The sequence below is a fragment of the Musca autumnalis genome, unplaced genomic scaffold, assembly GCF_047663935.1.
Source record: "Musca autumnalis isolate F117 unplaced genomic scaffold, ASM4766393v1 scaffold_1, whole genome shotgun sequence".
In the NCBI taxonomy this organism is placed as follows: Eukaryota; Metazoa; Arthropoda; class Insecta; order Diptera; family Muscidae; genus Musca; species Musca autumnalis.
In genome coordinates, this window is record NW_027411644.1 from 256325736 (window position 1) to 256348795 (window position 23060).

A 23060-nucleotide genomic window follows, 5' to 3' on the forward strand; every position below is an offset into this window, starting at 1 on the left:
TCTTGTCTTCAATGTGAAACACCCGACAACGGAATGAGACTGATACAATTAGCAACACCACACTAAAACAGCACGATATTCATAAGACTGCGCCACCAGATCAAGCACAAAAACCAAATCGATCATTTTGTTATATATGCTTACATCTCATCGAGTGTGTTGGAATTACAAACGACACCAGAAGTAAACTGCCACGCGCTGCATTACCTTGTTGCGGGAAAGGTTGGCTCCTCTTTTAAAGTAGGATATGTTAACTACGATATAACATTTCAGAGCAGAAGTGATCCAGTGATCATTTCAATATCCTGCCAGAGAAGGTTATTTGAGATGCGAAAGATAATAGAAATGACAAAATACACACAAATATTCCGACGATTTTGACATCATGACTATCATTTTAGTATAATATAGAAGATTCGCAAAAATAACGAAAATATGGCCTTTCATTGCTAGAATTACTATAATTTTTCTGGCAATTTTACAAAATTAACTAAAAACGTATATAAATATTGATAATGTCCCACTGGTGTTACCAATATTCTATTTGTTTTATATAGTAGCTCTGCTACAATTCGTTAACATGTTGACCCTTCTGTTTTTGAGTGTAGTATGTACCATTCAAGTGGTTCGGATGTTTATTCCCATTCCTCCCGTGCGAAATGTTTATTTTGTTTGGCAAATGCCAAAATAAACTAGCCGAAAAAACAGCAAATATTTATCTATGTATTCTAAGTGGTGTGCTGCTGCTTGGTTGGTGGATACGGCTGGAATGAGAGATACTTTGCCTGGTTTATATTGGCAAAAAGTAAACTAACCACACAATATGGAACAGACTATGTCAGACAGAACAAGTATGCCATTACCTCGATTTTGTCGCTATTTATTTAGTGGCGTCTATAAGAACTAAATACCTAGGTAGATATGTATTTCCCTTGAAAAACCAGCCAGCCAGCCCTCCACTTAAGGACCGAATAAAGAAAACTTGTTGAGAAATTAGAATTCCATATTAGAAATTAATATTTTTCAATGTAAATATTGAATGTGGTTAACATGAGGCGGACGGAAGAAAATCGTATTTTGTAATTTAATACATTATTATTTGTTGTACATAAAGATTGTTATTGTTGTTGTTATGACGCCTCTATTATGTGGCATGCTTTCAAAATGTCACTTGATAGGTGGGTAATAAAAATATAATAATCATTAAATAAATAATAAATCAATTATTTGTAGTTGTATTGTTACAAAACGTTTTTCCTAGAGTATGAAGGTACATAGGTAGGTGTGAAGGAGGGTGACAGTTTGGCCAATGTCACATTGTCTCATTTATCACATTTGTACAAGAAATACACAATAAAACAAATACATAAATCAATATGCGGTAAATTTTAAATGGGATCAGGTGAAATTTTGTGGTTAATGACAAGAAATGTGTGTCATGTTTGTATTAGGTATCTGTCACAAATGTTGAGATCTCTTTTTATTGTTAATAATATTGGTTTTATTTTAAAAGTGTGTGCAGAAAAAGAAGTGGTAACTTATTAACTTAAAGGGGTATGCGTAAAATGACTGTTAACAGGGGATAGCTTATATATTAACCTACATATACTTTTGGGAAACTCTTGAACTCTGCATGCCCAGGTTCAATTCCCAGGCCATCACATTTTCAACGGTGTAAAAATATCCCTCAATGTAATAATATTAAAAGTAGGGTCCACATCATTGAGTAAATATGAATGGGCGTGCACTCATTGGTATGAGTGTCCGTGTCCTTTCGTGGATGTGTATGGGAACATATGTATGTCTATAGTTCGCTCGACTCCTTCCCCACAAAAGATCAAAATTTTCCCCAAAATAGTGCAGTTTAAGACCCGTATAGGTCTTAGGATGTGAAAGATACCAAGGAACGGTCCTGACCGGCTTTAACATGGCAAAGTCCAGGATTTATCTTGGTCCCTCTTTCATCTCAAGTGGACACAGACCTCCCCGTGGTGTCACCTGTGGGGTAGCTGCCTTTAACACCCGTTAAAGGTAGTGAGCTAAAATGTGCTGCGCGTTTACCCATAAGCACTTTAAAATCTTGGGTTTGGGCGCAGGGTTAGTAACCCTCCCCTAGAAAAAGCAGCCTACTATGAAAAAAGAAAAACAAATCCCTCAAAAGTTGACAAAAAATCCTTCAAAAGTTGCACCTGGAATGTTCGCACTCTTTATAGAGAAGGTGCAGTTTACGCATTCGCAGATGTACTTAAAAAGTACAAGGTTGACATTGCTGCCATACAGGAAATACGATGGAATGGGAAAGGCGTCACAACAACACCTAAAGGCGACGCACTGTATTATAGCTGCCATGACATAAAGCATGAGTTGGGTTGCGGATTTGTAGTTGGTCGGAGGTTAAAACACATGGTCTTCAGCTTCACACCAGTGAATGAAAGACTTGCTACAATTCGAATAAAAGCAAAATTCTTCAACATCAGCTTTATTTGCGCTCATGCTCCCACTGAAGACAAGGACGAACTGACCAAAGATATATTTTATGAGCGCTTAGAAGAAACATATGACCGTTATCCTACCCATGACATTAAATTTATTCTATGCGATTTTAATGACAAAATTGGAAAGGAGAATATCTTTGGCCCAACAGTCGGTAATTTCAGTCTCCACAGTGAAATATCTGACAATGGTATGAGGCTGATAGACTTCGCAGCGGCAAAAAACATGGTAGTTAGCAGCACCAGATTTCAACATCTCGACATCCATAAGGGCACCTGGATGTCTCCAGATCAGAAAACAAGAAATCAAATTGATCACGTTGTGATTAGATGGAAGACATTCATCGAGCGTGTTAGATGTGTGTTCGTTCCGAGGAGCAAACATAGACTCGGACCACTACCTTGTTGCTGCAAAGGTACGCACCCGGTTAAACGTAGCAAACAAAATACGAACAGACACAACACGAAAGTTAGACATCGGCAAGCTGCAATCGCAACATATAGCCACAGCATATTCCACTCAACTAGCCCAATTGCTTAAACAAAGCACTCCTCATCCCGATAACATATCAGCGCAATGGCAAAGTATTGCCCACTCCATGCAAACAGCCGCAAAATCCATACATGGATACCAGAGATCTCCACCAAAGAATTCATGGTAGGATCAGGAGTGTCGTGCTGCTACCGAAGAAAAAATGCGGCATATAGGGCTACTCTGCAATTAGTGGCAACGCGTAGTGCACGAGAGAGTTATAGGGAGAAAAGGAGAGGGGTTAAACGTCTTTTCTGCAGGAAAAAAGAGAAACGGAAAGACGGGAGTGTTAAAAAATCGAGGTGTACGGAAGCCAGAATGAAGTCCGAAAATTGTACCAAAGAGTCAAGCATCAAACTGATGGCTTTGGTACAGGCACATCCTCCTGTAGAGACCAGCAAGGTAATTTGGTAACTGATGCAGATAGTGTGCTCAGGATATGGAAAGAACATTTTGCAAAACTGTTGGTATCCAATAGCAGCGAAGACGACGAAGATACCACAGACCCAATCCCAGAAGATGGTATTGAATGTATACCGCCCAGCCAAGATGAGGTAAAGACCGCAATAAATCGGCTGAAGAATAATAAGGCAGCAGAAGCCGATGGCTTACCAGCCGAGCTGTTCAAAACCGGTGGCGACACGCTGATAAGGTGTATTCATCAGCTAGTTAGCACCATCTGGCTGGAAGAACGATTACCCGACGATTGGAACCTAAGTATCCTGTGCCCCGTACACAAGAAATGAGATAAGACTGTATTCTCTAACTATAGCGGCATAAGTCTACTCCATATTGTCTACAAGATCGTGTCAGGGATATTGTGCGAACGACTAAAGCCTATGGTCAACGAGATAATTGGACCATACCAATGCGGCTTTAGACCTGGCAAGTCCACCATTGACCAGATGTTTACACTGCGGCAAATCCTGGAGAAGACCCAAGGGATGCAGATCGACACCTACCACCTTTTTGATCGATTATAAAGCAGCCTTCCACAGCCCGCTGCGTTCAAAGGTATTACAAGCCATGTCTGAATTTGGTATCCCCGCAAAGCTTATCCGGCTTTGTAAAATTACTTTAACTGACATGAGATCCTCAGTTAAAATAGGAAAGAACCTCTACGAAGAGTTTAGTGCCAAAAGAGGTTTCAGACAAGGAGACAGCCTTTTGTGTGATCTCTTCAACATCCTGCTAGAAAAGGTTATACGAGAGGCAAACGTCAAAAGAAGTGGCACAATCTACACCAATAGCCACATGTTACTTGCTTATGCTGATGATATAGACACCATGGGACGATCAGTAAAAGAAGTAACCGATACCTTTATGGAGGTCGAAGGAGAATCTGCTAAAGTGGGCCTGGCGATCAAGCTGATGGTGTCGACGCGCAATGCGTCCATTGAGGTTGGACCAACTGTTGAAGTTGGTTCCTATAATTTTGAGGTAGTAAAAGACTTCGTATACCTCGGTACCGCCGTAAACACAACAAACGACATCAGTTGTGAAATAAAAAGAAGAATTGTATTGGCCAACAGATGCTACTTTGGTTTAAGTAAGCAGTTTAAAAACTAAGCCACAACTCGTCAAACAAAAATAACGCTGTACAAAACACTACTACCCGTGCTGATGTATGGCTCCGAAGCCTGGGTACTTGCGCAAGCAGACATGGCAGTGCTTGGTGTGTTTGAGAGAAAAATTCTTCGAAAGATCTACGGACCAATCTGCGTTGACGGTGAATATCGACGTCGCAAGAACCACGAGCTGTATCTGCTATACAACGACATCAATATACTTAAACGTATCGAGGTGCAGCGATTGCGTTGGCTAGGCCATGTCATATGAATGGGCGAAGATGAACCCGCTTAAAAGGCAATAAATTCGAGCCACATGGCGGTGCAAGCAGAATTGGCAGGCCAAGGAATAGATGGCGCAAACAAGTGGATGAAGAGCTGAAAAGGCGCGGTATTCCAGAGTGCGAAGCAACAAATAGTTCGGTCTATGGAACAAATGTTCTGTAATGGGCCAGCCAACTTTTGGACATCGTAATATTGTTCTTAAACTTAAAGACCCAAAAGACCTAAGAATCGTACGCTAGTTGGTACGATAACTATCGGAAGGAATGACTCCTAAAATTATATCCAGTTCCAAGATGGACTATATCGGCCAATTCTTTTAGATACCTCATTTTAAGGCCAATTATCACGTTAAAATTTTATTACAACATGAATAAAAAATTGAATTTTTTGCCAGGGCAGGTCAATGCTTCCTGACATATGAGCACCGAAATGTTCCACTTAAGTCCAATCCTTTATATACCTCTTCCTTATTGCACTCTACTTCTCCAAGAACTCTATTTCTGCAAGAATTCTATTACTCTAGGCAGTATATAATCGTGGTTCTGTACATCTTAACCTACGATGGACTTGTCTTGTGGGAATCACTTGCGAATAAGGAATTACTGTCCAAACTATTAAATGTGCAATGGGATGCGTCAAAGGCTCTACAGTTAACATTTTCTGTGTTCCGGGTAATATAATAGGAAACGAATTAGCAGAAGAACTTGCTCGCGGTGGCTCTAAGTCTAGCTGTAAGACTTATTACAGGTCACTGTTGTGTTAAGATGCAGGAGAAATAGAAACTGTTGAACATCTGCTTTGCTGGCGCCCCTGCACTCGTACTAAAGTTTTTAAAAGTCTTTGGGCCATTATTATATGTGTTCTTTTACTATCTGACGAATTTCAAAATGCAAAATAAACCAATCTGGAGGCAATTAAAATATAATTTTTACATTGAAAGTTAATGTTAAGATGATCCTCCTTGAAATTCAATCATCACTTTTAACTTTAAGTTAACCGGAACGCTATAAATCTGTTCGGCAATTCCAAACTTTAACAAAAGAAGACTTACAATAATGGGGGTTTGTCTTACAACGCTTTAATTTTATTCTCCGCACTTCTCTCGATAATAGTCCACATGTTCCAAGAATACTGATACATCGATAAATTGCAAATAATTTTTATAAATAAATTCATCAAATTTACTAATTTGTTTATCAAAGACATTTGCAACAAAGTTGTTTCTTCACTCGCTTTAGCTAAAAATATGTAGATACAATTAGGACCTTTTTCTACATTTTTTATGAGAAATCTTAAAAAATTTCAATTATTTCTTTTCCTTTAAGATTCTCACTTAAATTGTATTCCACCCCAATTTATGTATTCTTATATATTTAAAGCAAAAAACTTGTCTCCCCAAACTTACCTAAATAATAAATGCTCATCCTCCAATTGGCCATCACTGCCAGAATGTATAAAATATGTGTCAATGCCATCGAAAATGACACCATTGATACCGCCATTACATGTCGATACGGCCACATATGATTGGGGTTTGTCACGTATGGTACCCTAGGATAAGGAAAGAGAGAAAGAAAAAAAAAAACATTTACAACTCAATATCTATTGAATGTTGGTTGTTATTTATTGGTGTTCGTGTTGTTGTTATTGCCATCCATTCTCTCACCTGATAATGACATAAATCGGCTTCAGTCTTGGTAAAATTTTGCACAACATGTCCCTGTGTTGTATTCGAATTTTGATAACGTAAAAAATGTTCATCCGGCAGTAGATTATCGTTACGTTTTAGATCAATTAAAATGCGTTGACCTTTGTGATGATACGTTAATGTGATATGAGGCACATGAAGACCATCCTGGAAGAGAAAGAGAAAAAAATTAGATTAATTGTTAATTAAAGAGTTAGAAATGGAATTTTCATCAAATGGTATTTAATAGAGCTAGGGATTAAATTGTCTATTTAAAGTTTAACTTGTAAATGAAATGTGTCCTTTATACGCAGTGGGTAATGACAATGTATTTGCGTCAGAAATTTTCTTGATTTTGTAATAATATTATGTAGAATCGAATTTCAATCCAATGAAAATTATCATAATGAGTCTTTAAATAAAGTAGATTTGTACTGAAGTTCGCTTACAGTTTTGAGGGTTTCAGTAACATTTTTCCACATTGCACATTTATATCATTCAAATTTATCTTGATATGATCAGAATGATATGAGAGTCTGGCATAAGAAAACGAGAATATCTTTTAGCCATTTTCAAAAACTGGACTTTCTCCAAGCTTCTTTCAATGTTTCTACTACATATCTTTTAAATCTCCAGAAGCCTCTAAAAATTTTGCACCATAAACATAATTATTTGTGAATTTTATGCCACTCCAGTGCTTCCTCTTATTTGGAGCAGTTATATTTTTGCACTTAAAATTCGGGTCATGAAACCACACCAAAAACACATCCAGCAACATAATTGAATAACACAAACATTGTTTTTTTAATGTGCTCCATAGGAATTTTCTGGCAATCAACTGTTGGCACTGGCCAAACAAACATAGTTTAACAGAATCCAAAAAAAAAAGAATAGAATTCCAAAGCAAATATTTGTAATTAATTTTACAGAGCTTTAGAGCAGTCATTAAAAGTGGGAGGGGGTGAATAATTCAATTCAAAGAATTTTGTTGACGCATGGCTTCGGAAGCACAAAATTAGAAAAAAGGTGTAAATTGCGCGTATTTTAAATCAATGAAATTTTTTTAGTTGACATATTTTAAGAATGAGCGGAATAATAAATAATTTTTGAAAATATCAACGAAGTGGTAGAGGGGTTTCAATAACCCTTTAGAGAGAAAAAACGGCGTTATTTTGTTTAATGCGAACTTTTTACACTCTCTAAATCAAATTATATTGAAGTAAAATGTAACAAGAAAAAACAGTCAGAACGCTTTGACGACAGCTAAATACCTTTCAGGTCATACAAAAGAAACAAAAATAGGAGTGGTGGACCTAAATGTGCTATTAGCAGATCCCTAATTAATAGCAATTTCTTAGAGAGAGACAATATAGACGTTTTGGAAATTTCCAGGTTAAATTATTAGGCGATTTTTGGGATAGGTATCGTAAACAGTGGACGCAAACAAACAAAACGATTCCCGTACCATTCACACAATGTCACAAACTTTTATTTTTTTCTGAATCGTTCCGTTCTTAAAACAAAACCACAAACTTTTCAACTGAAGAAGAACAAAACGCTACGATTGCTGAAATGTACTTCGGCTATGCTGTTCCTAATTGTTTTATTCACGGATTAAATAAAATGTATCGTTTGCAAACGTTTGCTGTGAAATGATCAATGGTACATTCAGACACATGCACACATTTGACTGTTCAACTACCCAATAAGCTAAAATCACATACTTGGAATATACTACGGTGGATATTTCAATCAACCACCAAACGTTTGTAACGTGTATTGTACGGTTTCGTTTTCTACGAGTTGTTGTGAAGATGAGAACTTTTCATTTTTCGTTTTGCTCACACTCACGAATGTAAAAAAAACGAAACTAAACAGCGAATTCGGTCCACTTGGATTATGTTTTTTTGTTTTGTTCCTAAGGAAAATACGAAACGATTGCAAACGTTTCATAAAGTTTATTTCCGTACGCTGGTAAACAGTGGGCTTATTATAAATATTTGGAAATTTCGGAAACCATATCTTTGGGAGTATTGGCTTCCACTAGCAAAAAATCTAATGTTGTACCCATGATTAGAACGATTAAACGCTTTTAAAACATTCAACAAGATCCGAAAAGAGACCTTAAACTGGAGTAAAGCGCAAAAGTATTGAACTTATGCGATGGGGATTCTTAAGGAAGGGGGAGACATTTTATTAATGAAGTATTGACTTGTTGTTGAATTTTTGTGAGGGAGGTAACGGAAGGAGTTGTACATCTTCAAACTAGGAGGAGTATATCTTCAAATTAGGGCTGGCAAACTGTCGATATTCACAACATTTGATAGTTTCAATGTTTTCATTCAAACTATCGATATACATAGATACCATGGCTATTATATAAGCGGTTTAAATTATATAGTATTTGGATTTTGAATATGCCGAAAACTGATATTAATTTTCGCAATTACGAGGGCTGCACGATAACTATCTGGCATAACAATGAAAACGCGAATATTTACAGCATGATTTATACACTTTTTCATACGCTCAAACCCATTGTTGAATCACTTTGTTGAGGCACCTCCAAAACATGGTTTTTGAACGCTTTTGCAGCAACTTCTGGCTAATAAAATCGTTGACCACGCCATTTTATTAGCCAGTTAAGTCATTGGATCCCCCCATCAGGGCTGTACGGCTGATGACCCACCTATTCCACGTTTTGTCCGGTCAAACAGGCGCTGGTTTGAATCGATGTGTGAGAGCGCACTTTGTCATGATGCAGAATGATTTGTCTTCTCTTGGTCGATTTTCGAATTTCTCAGGAGACTTCAGGCCAACAAATTGTAGTATACCGCTCATACAGAAAAAAATGTTAGCCATTTGATAAAAGAAATTCATAGATTCAATCAAAAATGTATCGATTTTCCGGCGATAAAAGACGGTCATATTGACAAAATTCGATAAAATTATTTGATCACAAAGTAAAAATACAACTTATAAAATATTTCACACATTGACAAAAATTATTTATCAAAATATTCCACATTGTGCTTGATAAAACAAAATATTTTCTTGATGAAAAAAATTGTTGAATACATTTTTTTCAATTTATAAAAAAATGTCCATATTTACAATTATTTTGTGTTTTTTATTATATGTCATTTCAACAAATAAAATTAAATAATGCATTACTGAACTTCAATGCATTTGGTGCGGAAACTTTTTCGCGATAGAGAAAATATTACAACGTATTTCATAGAAGTTTTTCGTGCTCTAAGCGGCTATGCGGTGGTATTTTTGATATTTGCAAAAATTGTAAAAAAAGTTGTAACCTTAATGTTTATTGGTAGCTATTCTAACAACCACTGAATGCTGATACAAAATTTAGAATATTTTGATACATATTTTTTGTTAATATGTGAAATATTTTATCAGTTCAATATAAAAAATCGATAAATACTTTAGTCAATATGTGAAATATTTTATCACCTGTATTTTTACTTTGTGATCAAATAGTTTTATCGAATTTCGTCAATATGACAATTTTTTTTATCGCCGGATTTTTTTTCTGTGCAGAATTAACCGTCCTACATTTCTCAAGTCGTCTAGTCGCCGCACGGAAAGTTTTGTCGAAGAAACATGCGACCATTTGCTTCGAAGTGTTTCATACATGAACAACTTTCGTTGGATTTGGCTCGCTTTCGGAGACCTAAACGGTCGATCCCTGTTTTGTTTCGGACACTTAAGCATATTCAAGTGTTTAGGTGTTTGACACAAAATATATGCTTGCTCTCTAAATATGATTTGCTCTCAACAATATTCCTTTCATATATATTTACAATACTATTGTTCTTCCACAATATGGTTCCAACCACCATATTCTTATTTGGTATAGAGTAGTGGACACTTTATGAATGAATATTTGAAAAATTCTGAATATGAACATAATGCCTGTAGTGGGATTCTCTAACGCATTTTTTGGTTATCGACAAAAATCGTTTACATTAAAATGCTTATAATTTCGGTAATTAACGATATTATTCGGTAAGTTAGCGACCAATAAAAATTACTCGCAAAGTTCTATCGATAGCAACAGTGATGTCAACTTTTATTTGGACTTTTCATTCATAACTTTGCGTTTTAATTTAACCGATTTTTGGCGGTAACCAAAATATGCCCTAGAGAATCCCATAGAAATGGAACTCCTCAACACACCTTCAAAATTTAGTCAAATAATTCCCTCTACACTTTAATTTTATGATTGTAAACTATTTAAATTAAAATTTGAATTCATTAGGTGTTCCTAATCCTTTGTGTTTCTAATGACACCTCCCTAATTTCCATTTTCCACTTTCTTTATGAGTTAATAATATTTCCTTTAGCACCTATTACTGTGCTCGCGGGTCCTTTTTATGTTCTACATTCCTTTAATGAGTGTTTAGCAATGTTGTCCTTTTCTCCTTTTGACTTAATTAAGGCAATGTAATCCATTGACAACCACATTTTTCTAAATAACTTCATTGCCCTTCCCATGTCGTCTGACTATATTGTCCGTGTGTGTTTGGAAATTATTAGTCACAGGTATGAGGCCACCACACCTAAATATTGCATTTACTTTGAAAATTACACGACCTTTAAATTCTTCTTTTGACCGCAAAGTTTGTTAAATTTTGCATCAAAGTTTTTGCTAATTTGCTAAAGTTTCTTGGAAAATGTTTGTTAAAATTAAGTTGACTGTCAATTTTGGAAAGTCATTTGGTTTGTGTGTGTGTGCGTGCGGTTTGTAAATAAGTTAAATAAAATGTCCTTGGTCAAGAAGAGAAGGGGTTTTGAGGGGTTTTTGGTGCTGGGGCATAACATAAATGACAGTTTAAATATTTGTTTTAAATTTTTGGCGTTAGAGAAATTCATATTAAAACCCAAAATATACAAAAAAAAAAATTTGAGCAAACGAGTTTTTCGGGAGGTGTTTGGTGGTTTTTGAAATGTGTAAATCGTGCCTAGAACATATTTTCAGTAAAAATGTTTTTCATAAAAAGCTCATTAGTATACGTTGGCAGTATCGTTCTTATTGATTTTTTTTCCAAAATTTTGAAAATTCTTTTTAACCTATATAACGTGTAAAATCTTTTGAAAATCGATATTGAATCAGTACCCGAATGTTCTTATTGCAAGGGGTTTCAAAAATATTTTTCAATTCCCTTAAAAAAAATCCAATTATTTATGCCCACAAAACCACTTCACATAAAAAGAAAAGAAATTACAATTTTAATTATTCAAAACTTACCGTATCCAAGGTGTGACGCAGCTCTCTTTTATGTCTTGCATGATGGATTTTTGGATATATCACAGAATGCGTTGAAAAATCGTCCACAAAATTGGCGGTGGAGTCAGAAAAAATGGCTGATTGTGTGTCTTGTTTAGCACCAGTCGTTGTTGTTGTTGTCGTCGTTGCATGACTTGGATATGTTGAGGCAGATGATGATGGTGATGCTGATAAAGGCAATGATGCGGATGATGATGCTGGAAAAAGTGAAAAAAGTGAAATAAAAAACGAAATTAGTTACATTTTTTTCGTTAAGAGTAGAAACAAGAAGCAAAATTAATTTATAACTACTTAAGCAGAGAAAAAAAGAAGAAGAACCATAATAATAACCATCAAGGGAACAAACCATAACCGACCACCAAACACCGAAAAGTGAGTGTCCCATTATCAGGGTGATAATATGAGAGAATAACAAACTTTTAATGACCATTACAAAATCGCATTAAATCTTCTACTTATACTTCATCTTTGTCTGCTTTTGGTTTCGTTTCGTTCTTCGTCTTGAGAGTTAACATTGAACATGAGTAGCAGCTCAACTGAATATCATTAGCCCATTGTGGGGATGAAAAGATAATGATGTTGTTGTTGTTGCGGCTTTGCTGAAGACCACATCTACCCACATTATTCTGCTGCACGTTTAATATGCTTATTATAAAGCCAAAATACATCTGTGCTAATGCCAAGTTCTAGAGTTGGTTTCTGTTTTGTCACCGTGCCTGGTCTTCTTACGAGTATTTGTTTGTCACTTTTTTTTGTCTTTTATCTCTTGACTTTACTAATTATAAACTTGGCAATGTAGGAGTTCAAGCAACTGAGAAAAAAACAACCAACCTTACCTTTTAAAGAAAAATTTGTTCTTAAAAAGTAAATAACCAGGCACAATGGGATAGATGAGGGAAAATGAAAAAAAAACTTTTAAATTTTATAAAAAAAGGAAAATGTGGCAGAATTGGTCTACTTTAATTCTAGAGGATTCGAAACTTTAGTTGTGGAAATCGTGTCCTAAACCTTAGTTTTGAATAACTTGGTCTTTTTCTTTATTTAAATAATGCTTCAGGGTCTGGCAGTAGTTTTGATATGATTTAAGCTCCCAAATATTCCCCCAAGAAATTCATAGAAAAACATTATTTTTATACCCTCCACCATAATATGGAGGGTACAATTATATTTGTTGTTCCGTTTGTAACACATCGAAATATTCATCTGAGACCTTATAAAGTATATATATATTCTTGATAACGGTAAAATTCTAAGTTTATATAACCATGTCCGTCCCTCCGTCTGTTGAAATCAAGATACAGCTCGCAATTTTTAAGATAGAGCTTTGCAATTTGATATAGAAGTTTCTATTACTCCTAGGATATTTGGTATTGCAAATGGTCAATATCGGTCCACGTTTTAATATAGCCCCCATAGAACGTTACCACCCGATTTTCGGTATTTTGAAGGTTTTAGCATCATTATCACACCGATATGGCTGGAATTTGGTACTTAGTCTTCGTAGGGTGTTTAAAACATTCCCTTATAAATTTGTCGATATAGGTCCACTCCTTCATATAGCCCCCATAGAACGGTACCTCCCGATTTTCGGTATTTTGGAGGTTGTGGCGACAATAATCCATCAAAATGGCTGAAATTTGGTATTCAGCCTTCGTGCATTCAACTTTCCCCCCTAAATTTGTCGGTAAATGTCCATGCCTTCATATAGCCCCCATAGAACGGTACCTCCCGATTTTCGGTATTTTGAAGTTTGTGGCCACAAAAACCAACCGAAATGGCTGAAATTTGGTATTTAGACTTCATTTGGGGTATAAAACTTTTCAAATGAAATTTGTCGCTATAGGTCCACGCCTTCATATAGCCCCCATAGAACGGTACCTCCCGATTTTCGGTATTTTGACGGTTGTGGCGACAATAATCCACCGAAATGGCTGAAATTTGGTATTTAGTTTTAGTTAGGAGTATTTAACTTTCCCCTCCGAATTTGTTGGTATATGTCCACACCTTCATATAGCCCCCATAGGACGGTACCTCCCGATTTTCGGTATTTTGAAGATTGTGGCCACAATAACCCACCGAAATGGCTTAAATTTGGTATAAAGTCTTCGTTGGGGGTATTCAACTTTCCACCCTAAATTTGTCGGTAAAGATCCACGCCTTCATATAGCCCCCATAGGACTGTACCTCCCGATTTTCGGTATTTTGAAGATTGTGGCCAAAATAACCCACCGAAATGGCTGAAATTTGGTATAAAGTCTTCGTTAGGGGTATTCAACTTTCCACCCTAAATTTGTCGGTAAAGATCCACGCCTTCATATAGCCCCCATAGAACGGTACCTCCCGATTTTCGGTATTTTGAAGACTGTGGCCACAATAACCCACCGAACTGGTTGAAATTTGGTATTTAGTCTTAATTTTGGGTATACAACTTTCAATACGAAATTTGTCGGTGTAGGTCCTCGCCTTCATATAGTCCCCATAGAAGGGTACCTCCCGATTTTCGGTATTTTGAAGGTTGTGGCCACAATAACCCACCGAAATGGCTAGAATTTGGTACCTAGTCTTCGTTGGCGGTATTCAATTTTCCCCTTTAAATTTGTCGGTATAGGTCCGCGCCTTCATATAGCCCCAATTGAACGGTACCTCCCGATTTTCGATATTTTGAAGATTGTGGTCACAATAACCCACCGAAATGGATGACATTTGGTGTTTAGTCTTCGTTAAGGGTATTCAAAATTCCCCTCTAAATTTGTCGGTATAGGTCCACGCCTTCATATAGCCCCCATAGAACGGTACCTCCCGATTTTCCGTATTTTGAAGATTGTGGCCACAATAACCCACCGAAATGGCTGAAATTTGGTATAAAGTCTTCGTTGGGGGTATTCAACTTTCCCCTCTAAATTTGTGGGTATAGGTCCACTCCTTTATATAGCCCCCATAGAACGGTACCTCCCGATTTTCGGTATTTTGAAGGTTGTGGCCACAATAACACTCCGAAATGGCTGAAATTTGGTATTTAGCCTTCGTTGGGGGTATTCAACTTTCCCCCAGAATTTTTTCGGTATAGGTCCACGCCTTCACATAGTCCCCATAGAACGGTACCTCCTGATTTTCGTAATTCTGAAGGTTGTGACGTCAATATCCCAGTGAAATGACTGAAATTTGTTATTTAGTCTTCCATGGGGTTATAAAATATTCCGTCGTCTTCCTATATCCGCCATAGAAGGGTACCTTTTGATTTTCGGTATTTTGAAGGTTTTAGCCACGTTACCTTACCGAAATATCGGAATTTTGGTATTATGTCTTCTTTGAGTCTAAAAACTTTCCGTCAGACATTTTTCGGTATAGATCGACGTTTTTATATAGGCACCTCCCGAATTTCCGTATTTTGAAGGTTAGTCACATTGTTTTACGAAATTGCTGAAATTTGGTATTTAGTCTTCTTCATAAACAAAAGGAAAGTAATGGTTCCATTTTGCTTCAACGCGTGGTGGAGGCTATAACAAGTTCGGCCCGGCCGAACTTAACTCCTTTCTTACTTGTTATTTTCATATTTTTCCAATTTTTTTTTTTTCAATTTCCCCCATCCCATTGTGCAAAATGTGTGGGAAATTCTTAACTAACGGCCATGCTTAAAAGCCAATTAACACTTAACTTTTTTCATTCTATTACCCATTGTTGTTGTTATTATTTTTATTATTTTGTTGACTCATGTTGACTTAAAGAAAAATGGTATCAGATACCCAAAGAACATACCACTAAGATAAGAAGGGACTTTGTTGGTGTTGTTTGTTTTCTGAAGTTTAAAATATCAAGCAGATCGTCGTCTTATGTGTCACATGGACACACAGGGCAACAAGGCAGGTAAAGTGCATTTGGGAGTAATAAGAAAAAATAACTTGGAAAATAAAATCTCAACACTTTGAGTTTGAGTTTTGTTGTCGTCTTAGATTTCCTAGGTAAAATTCAAAACGTTTTGTCAACTAAATAAGCAAACATTGATGTTTAATATGCTGTAGATAAGTTGAAAGATAAGAAGATGAAGAAAAAGTGAACGGGGAAATCCGAATTATGTTGCCAAGAAAAATAACAGGTGCTTAAAGTGCTTGACACAAAGCGATAATATAAGACAATAAATCCCCTTAATGGGGCGTTAATTAAGAAAATAAACGGTTAGTTTTTTATGTATTTCTTAAGTTTTATAAATAATTTAATACAACACATAACCTTAAGGCAAATGTTTAATTATTTCATAAAAATAAAGTAATTGTAAATTGTGTGAATTCCATTCATTATTTTGAAATAGAGAGAGAGGATTGGTTTATGACATTTTTTTGATTATTTCCTGAGTTGAGCTTAATGATCAAAGGAATTTGCTTTGAAGAAGGGAATAAGTCAATATTCTGCGAAATTTCACGGTTGGTTGAACACCTCATTAGCCATTTAATTAGTATGAAGGTCTCGCGTTGAAAATTTTATAGCGGATAGTTCTTGTAATGATGACTGTAGCATTATAATTTTTTTGGGGGAAGGGACAAGAAGGACATCTCTTATATGAATACATTTTAGCTCAATGTTATAGGAAATTATTTTTAATGCCGAGTTCGAACAACGTGTCGTAAGACACCACTTGTAGAGTTTTTTACATGGCTGAAATACTCTGGAAATGTTGCGCATATTTCGCGTGATATGGTCCCCAATGGTCCCAATATTTAGGGTAATTTATTCATACACCTCTAGCACAAAAGTGTAGTTAGGTCCAGGTTTTACTGGAGTTGGTCTTTGGGGTTTCTATTACCACGATATAATCTTATTATCCATACAAAATCCGATAATAGCTCTTAAGTTCTGTTCAAGTGATGTTCCTAATTTCTGATTTGTTTTCTATTTATAAATGTATGAACTAATTCTATGTGAGCCCAACCAAGCCGTCCCATTGTCGAATGCATGTGGGCGCCACCGTTGACCTATGTATATATTTCTGTCGACAAAATCGACTTCCTACTTTTCAACCTGAAACATAAATTTATCGTTATTTTGAAATCAAAATAATGAAAATAACCAATATGCACCACAGTTTTCCAGCTCTATAAACGCCTAAAGATATGCTAAAAATATATTGTAATGATTGGAAAACATTTGTAGTACACGGCGTATAGATGACGTTCACATAATATCTTTCAACTAGACTTTTGTACGTTGTATGCACTTCTGTGCGGCCATCATGCAACATTTTAAGATCCTATCATCAGTCTTTTCGTGTGAACATTGACGATCAGTCAGTGAGTCCATCAGTCAATCGTAAATTATGAACTGTTTTAAAGAATTAGACTGCTTTGTTTGCACGGACGTTATGTCCATTCAAGTTCATTCATAGATATTTGTGAATCTTTCGTGACCTTCTAGAAGAAACTCTTCGAAATTCTGCTTTATCTCCGATATTTGAAACATTAGCGACCTTCGTGCAACATTTTAAGGTCTTAACATACCAATCATAATCCTTCATTCCTTTTTATTACAATTCCAAAACCACAAATTACACTATATACTTTAGATCTGATTTCAATTTGCTTCTTGAAAATTAGTACGAACATTTTTTCTTGTATCACTATGCAACACTGAAAATTCAAACAACTTCTAGTATGCATTTTTTGAAAGTACATATTTAGACTACAAACACCCTAGTAGGGATTTGTCCTGTCAGATCCAGTTCGGATTTTATAGCCTCATCTAAACCGGGCTAAATATGCACTTTTTTGCATTTATCAGGCCTTCATCTCAGAAACGAATAGGAATTTGACCATGCTGTCTTTAGCAATATGGTAGCCAAAAACTAGTAGAACTTATCTTTTGAAAAAATCACATAAGAAAAACTCCATCTCGGGCATCAAAATCTATAAAATATGGACAATTTTACATAATTGCTGAAATTCTGGTCAGTATCGGCTAAACTATTGGGAGTTGAACCAAGTAACGTTTTGCAGCAATCTTCTAAATAAAGTTCTCAACAATTCTTTAGAACATTCTGAAACTCTAAAATGCTTACTTCAGGTTGTTTCAGCGGTATTTTGCATCATATCTCTTACAACACGTATTTCAAACACAGTTCACACCAACAGTTTATTCTCGCATTTCGGATTTCACCACATTATTGACATATTTATTTAATCGTCGTTGACAAATGTACTGAAAACAACGGCATAGAGACATTTTACAACAATGAAATGTTCGGAAGAGTTGTGTATTACATTCTAGGGAATATTATTCCAAAAGAAAATATTCGGAAAAAATAAACGGTTTTGGGGATACGGTGCGAAATGTATAAAAATTGTGGAATTTTTGCATATAATTTGAAATTTGAGGCAATAAATGTAGTTTTTCAAGTTCACTATTTCTCCAAATATTTTATTCTTGTCCTTATCTACAAATTTTCTTCAGAGGTCAGAAGAAGATTCGCATTGGTTTCAGAGATATAGCCCCGAATTTCTTTAAAAACTCAATATTTAACCATGTTTAGATGGGGCCATAAAATCCGAGCTGGATCTGACAAAACAAAACCCAACTAGGATTTCTTGTCTTTTGGGTCTGTACTTTCAAAAAATCATCAGTTCGAATTGTTTGCACAAGATCACCTTAAAAATGTTGCACAGTGTATTCCACCTAAACATATACTTATCATTTGATCGTTCACAGTCAATAATAGTTTAACACTTGAATAATAGTTTAACACTTGGAATATAGATGGCGCTAACAGAATAGGTCTCAATCTAAATCACCTGTTTGCAATTTTCTTTCCCTTCTTAACAAAGACCTGCCTTATATCGCACGTAAGGGCCAATATTGGACCTCATAAAGATTTCATCCAGGTCCAAGTTGTGCTTAATATTTTTATAGATGAATACGGTGAGTGGCATAACCTAAATCAATGTTGGTAGTTAAATCCACATTTGATGTTCCAAATACAGAATAAGTCAATAATTCTTTATTTGAAACACCAAAAGTGGATTTGGAAAATCATATGTGTTTTTTTTTTTGCATTTTAAAACCTTTTTTTGGCATTAAAAGTTGATGCGTGCAAAATCTTCTCGGCCTTATAAACTATACAAACATTCAAAAATGTTGCAGATTGCGGGCTTGGATTTCAGTTTTGAATACTTGGGCTGACACGAGAACAAACTCTTCATTACCTTCTAAAATACATATTTAAAGATAAAAATTTAATGCCTGGATTTGAGACTTTACACCTTAGTCAGTTAGGAAATCCTTCTCGAAATTTTTTTGATGTATGTTAGCGATTTGTTAATGATCAATATGTCTATTATTACCCCTTACATACAAATAATTGACTGGAAACCAGTAGTGCATTATTTATTTTTATATTCCCCCTAAAAATATGCTTACTATTTTTCTCTTCGTTTTCAATGCAATTTTACATATAGATTACGCTACAGCACTTCCTCAATTTTAGCCATTTTTATTGTCCTCTAGTAAAATTCTTGCATCATCGCGTAGCTCAGGATCAAAAGTACTTCTCAAACATAAATGCAAGATTCTTGTTTCGTATGTTTCGTCCAAGAATTGTTGATGGTCAGACGAAGGTCATTTGCGTTGATATGTCGCCTTGTCTCGCATATCTGAGTTAAAGGTGGCCCACAATTTTCAAAAATTCAAATTGTATAATAGGCCGGGGCGATTTGAAAACCTTAATGGGGCCTTCGCGTTGCTTATTCCTGGGATTGAACTGAGCAGAAAAGTCCACTAGACCATAGGTCTACGGTGGAAATCGAGCACCCCGATTTTGACTTTAAGTTTTTTATCCACGCTTTTTAGACATTTTGGCATATAACAGCCAAACCATGTAGATTTTCAATCCATCGCAAGGACAAAAATTTTAGCCAAGACAGTAATTAAGAACTCTCTAAAACATTGCAAATCCATTGGAATGCTCCTTCAGGCAGTTTTGGTCTTGAGAAGGTTCAAACTTTTCGAAAAATGTCGATAAATGGCACTGTGCTTCAAAAGTTGACCAGAAAAATATTCAAGCCTTCAGATGTAAAATTATGTCCTGTTGGGATCCATGGACAACGACAATGCCTTTAGTTCATTTGGGTCACTTCGTTTTATTTTTTATAACGGTAAAAGTAGTGAAAATCTGGGTTTCTTACATTTTCAAATTTAAACGGACATATCTTCTTTCTTTCACAACGGATGAATACTGTTCCTAATATGAAAATTTCTAGTTTATTTTGAGAGAATTGTTGCTAATGTTCATGCAACAAAAATTCAAATTCATGTATATTATGAACACTATCCAATTCTATTAGATTGAAACAAAAATATTTTTTAAACAAAAAAAATCCAAAGTAACAAATGTTTCTCGAAACAATTTTTTTTGTGAAGAAAGTAATTCCCCAAATGTTAGAAATTGATATCGTTTTCGATCTTTTGGCGAATAAAAGAAAAACACTAGAAAATACATTTGCCAAACGTTCAAAAATGATATCGTTTTCGAAACTTGTGGCAAACACTCGGAAAATATCAGCAATAATAAAATGTGAATGAAGATTTGCTATTGGTTGAAGTTCCGGTGAAAAAAACAGACTTTTGTCGAATAAGGTTCTCTGATATTTTCTAATGCCATCTATACTTCAAGTTTAAAAGTTGTATTGAATAGTATATTTTTGAAAGACAAACAGATGAGTATACTTCTATTGTGAATGTTAAAATAATTTATACCGGATTATCTATGTTTCAAGTGACTGTTATTTTTCAGAAAAATGTTACATTTGATGCGAAGGCTCGAGATTAGATGTGACCTTTTGAAATTTGTCTAGGATTTACTAACGTCATCTATACGTCAAGTTCAAAACATTTATTGAGGAGTTTATCTTTGAAAAATAAATTGATAAATTGATGAAAAAGAGGGACTTGTGTATATGATTTAATTGTTTTTAACGTTTATCTATAAAACATAAATAATGAGAAAAATAATGGAATTAGGAAAATTGCATTAACATATTTTCCTTGTTTCATTTAACACATTGAAAGACATGTTGGCCTTTTTTGGGATGCATTCATACGAATCTTATTTCACAACGGTGAAAGCAATATTTATTCTGAGCACTAATGTTTCCTTTTAAAATAATATATTGCACTAATTTTCACTATGTAACCTCAAAATTGACTTCTTGAGATTTTACATTAAATTATATTTCAGTTTAAAAACATTTCAATATTTTTACATTAAAATTTTCCACTTTAAAAATTGACTTTATTCCCACAAAGAAACCCTTTTTCTTCCTTTTCGGCAAAATCACACCTCATGCATTAATGAAAGAAATGATTTAGGTTCCCCAGGGAATTTCAAAAAGCATTTAGCAGACCATAAATATCCTAAACATGACATAACACTTCAAACATACCCATACATATTTTAGGGCCAAAGTATGGCAAAGGCAGACTACTTGGAATTTTGTGTGTGTGTCTGTCTAGAGTTCAAAGAGCACTTCCAACTAAAAAGAGTTTCACAAAAATGAGGACACAAAATGACAAAATATGGTCATTTGTCATAGTAAAAGGGTACTTTTAAATCAATTCAGATGAAATCGAAGATTACTTTGCTAAGTAGCTATTAACCAGATATTGTTTATGGATGGGAAATTTTGAAAAGCAAAAGAGAGAAATAAATTTTTATAACAACTAAAGAAAATTAAGAAATGTTCTATTAAGAGTCTCACAAATGAAAATATGTGTAAAAGAATCCAAAATTTCCCCAACTAATTCCTTTAAATGTCTGCTATAAATATAAATTTACGAACCCGTAAATCATGTTATAGTCCCCTTTTCCTTTGTGTTTTATGCTTCTTGGAATATGTTAACATACAGAAAATGTAGTTTTTAAACTAAACCATTTACTTTTTGTTTAACATTTATGGTGTCACATTAAGCAGATGACACTAAAGGTTGTTTTTTTATTTTATTTGAAACGTGTACACGGCACGTGTGATATTAGGTATCTTCCCTCCCCCTCCATTTTCATTAACTTAACAAGACAATTTGATTTTCTGAAAAAAGTTATTTTCAGCGAAAATGTTTTCTTCTTTGAACAAATTTCATTGAAGAAAAACTAGGAGGGGTGGGAAAGAAGGTCAATATTGGGAGTTAATACGAGACAAAAAATATTTTTGGATCTATTCAAAATCAATAATAATTTTGACTACTAGGAATACCTTGCTTATTTAAGTAGGTATTTTTATTAATTGTCTAGTTGGAATTGAGCTGGATGATCGAGGATTTTTTGCAAGTGAAAAAGGAATGCCGAAGATTCGAACTCACAACAACCACCAAATTATGAGACCGCTTTCGCTGTTAGTTAAGCAGCTCATCAGATATATCGGCTGTAGGAGTGACTTCTTTTTCATCGAACTTTGATTTCACAAATGCAATGATGCTTATATAGCGACGGATATTTGTCCTTCCAATTTGCATGGCTTCCATGACAAACGGTTTTTAACGCAGTCTTTGGAAGTTATGAGTTTGGTTTTGAACACTAACACGTTGTGATAACATTTTCATATGTTTTTTTAAGGATGTGAGATATTTTCTTCAAATTCATAAGGAAAAGTCGTACTTTCGGAAAATTGTCGTCGTTTTCATTTTACCCTTTTCTTTTGAGAATTTTTTTTCTTATTTCCCCTTAATTGCAAAAGAAGTGAAGGGGGTACCATATGTAAACTAATGACAAAACTGGGTCATCATTCATCGCATTGACAGTCCATGCATACGCCGCCCCCAACTTCGACATATCCTTCAAAATGAATGCTGCGTTATCATCACATCTGAATGACCTCAGTTTTTGTTTGTTTGCTTACAAGTGTATGTATGTACACGCATACAACAAACACACACCCCAAGTACCACCATTGCACCCAAGGGGCCTTAGAAGACATCCATACGTAAGAAATTTGTGTGCTGTTACAGTTTCTTGAAATTATTCCAGTCTAATTCACAAGTGGTAACATCTGTTTTTCTTAGTGACGCCAATTCATGCGTTATAGATTAATATTTTTTTGTTCATACTTTCGCTTTCTATATTCACAGAAAATAATTCAAAGACAGATATATTCAAACATGTATTCATTCAGCCATTCCATCCATCTTGTCGCCCTCATCATCACCATCGTCATCT

At 35.2% G+C, this 23060-nt stretch overlaps 1 protein-coding gene across 3 annotated transcripts in view; it reads right to left on the bottom strand.

Moving 5' to 3' along the window:
* The window catches only part of Meltrin (disintegrin and metalloproteinase domain-containing protein meltrin), a 265939-nt gene that overhangs the window by 17362 nt on the left and 225517 nt on the right, over positions 1-23060 (bottom strand). For all 3 annotated transcript variants that reach the window (XM_073960859.1, XM_073960860.1, XM_073960861.1), the window contains exons 2-4: positions 11834-12069; positions 6544-6732; positions 6283-6428 (exon numbers count right to left, since the gene is read on the bottom strand). In XM_073960859.1, the coding sequence (XP_073816960.1) occupies positions 6283-6428; positions 6544-6732; positions 11834-12069 (571 nt within the window). The remainder of the gene's footprint in view (positions 1-6282; positions 6429-6543; positions 6733-11833; positions 12070-23060) is intronic.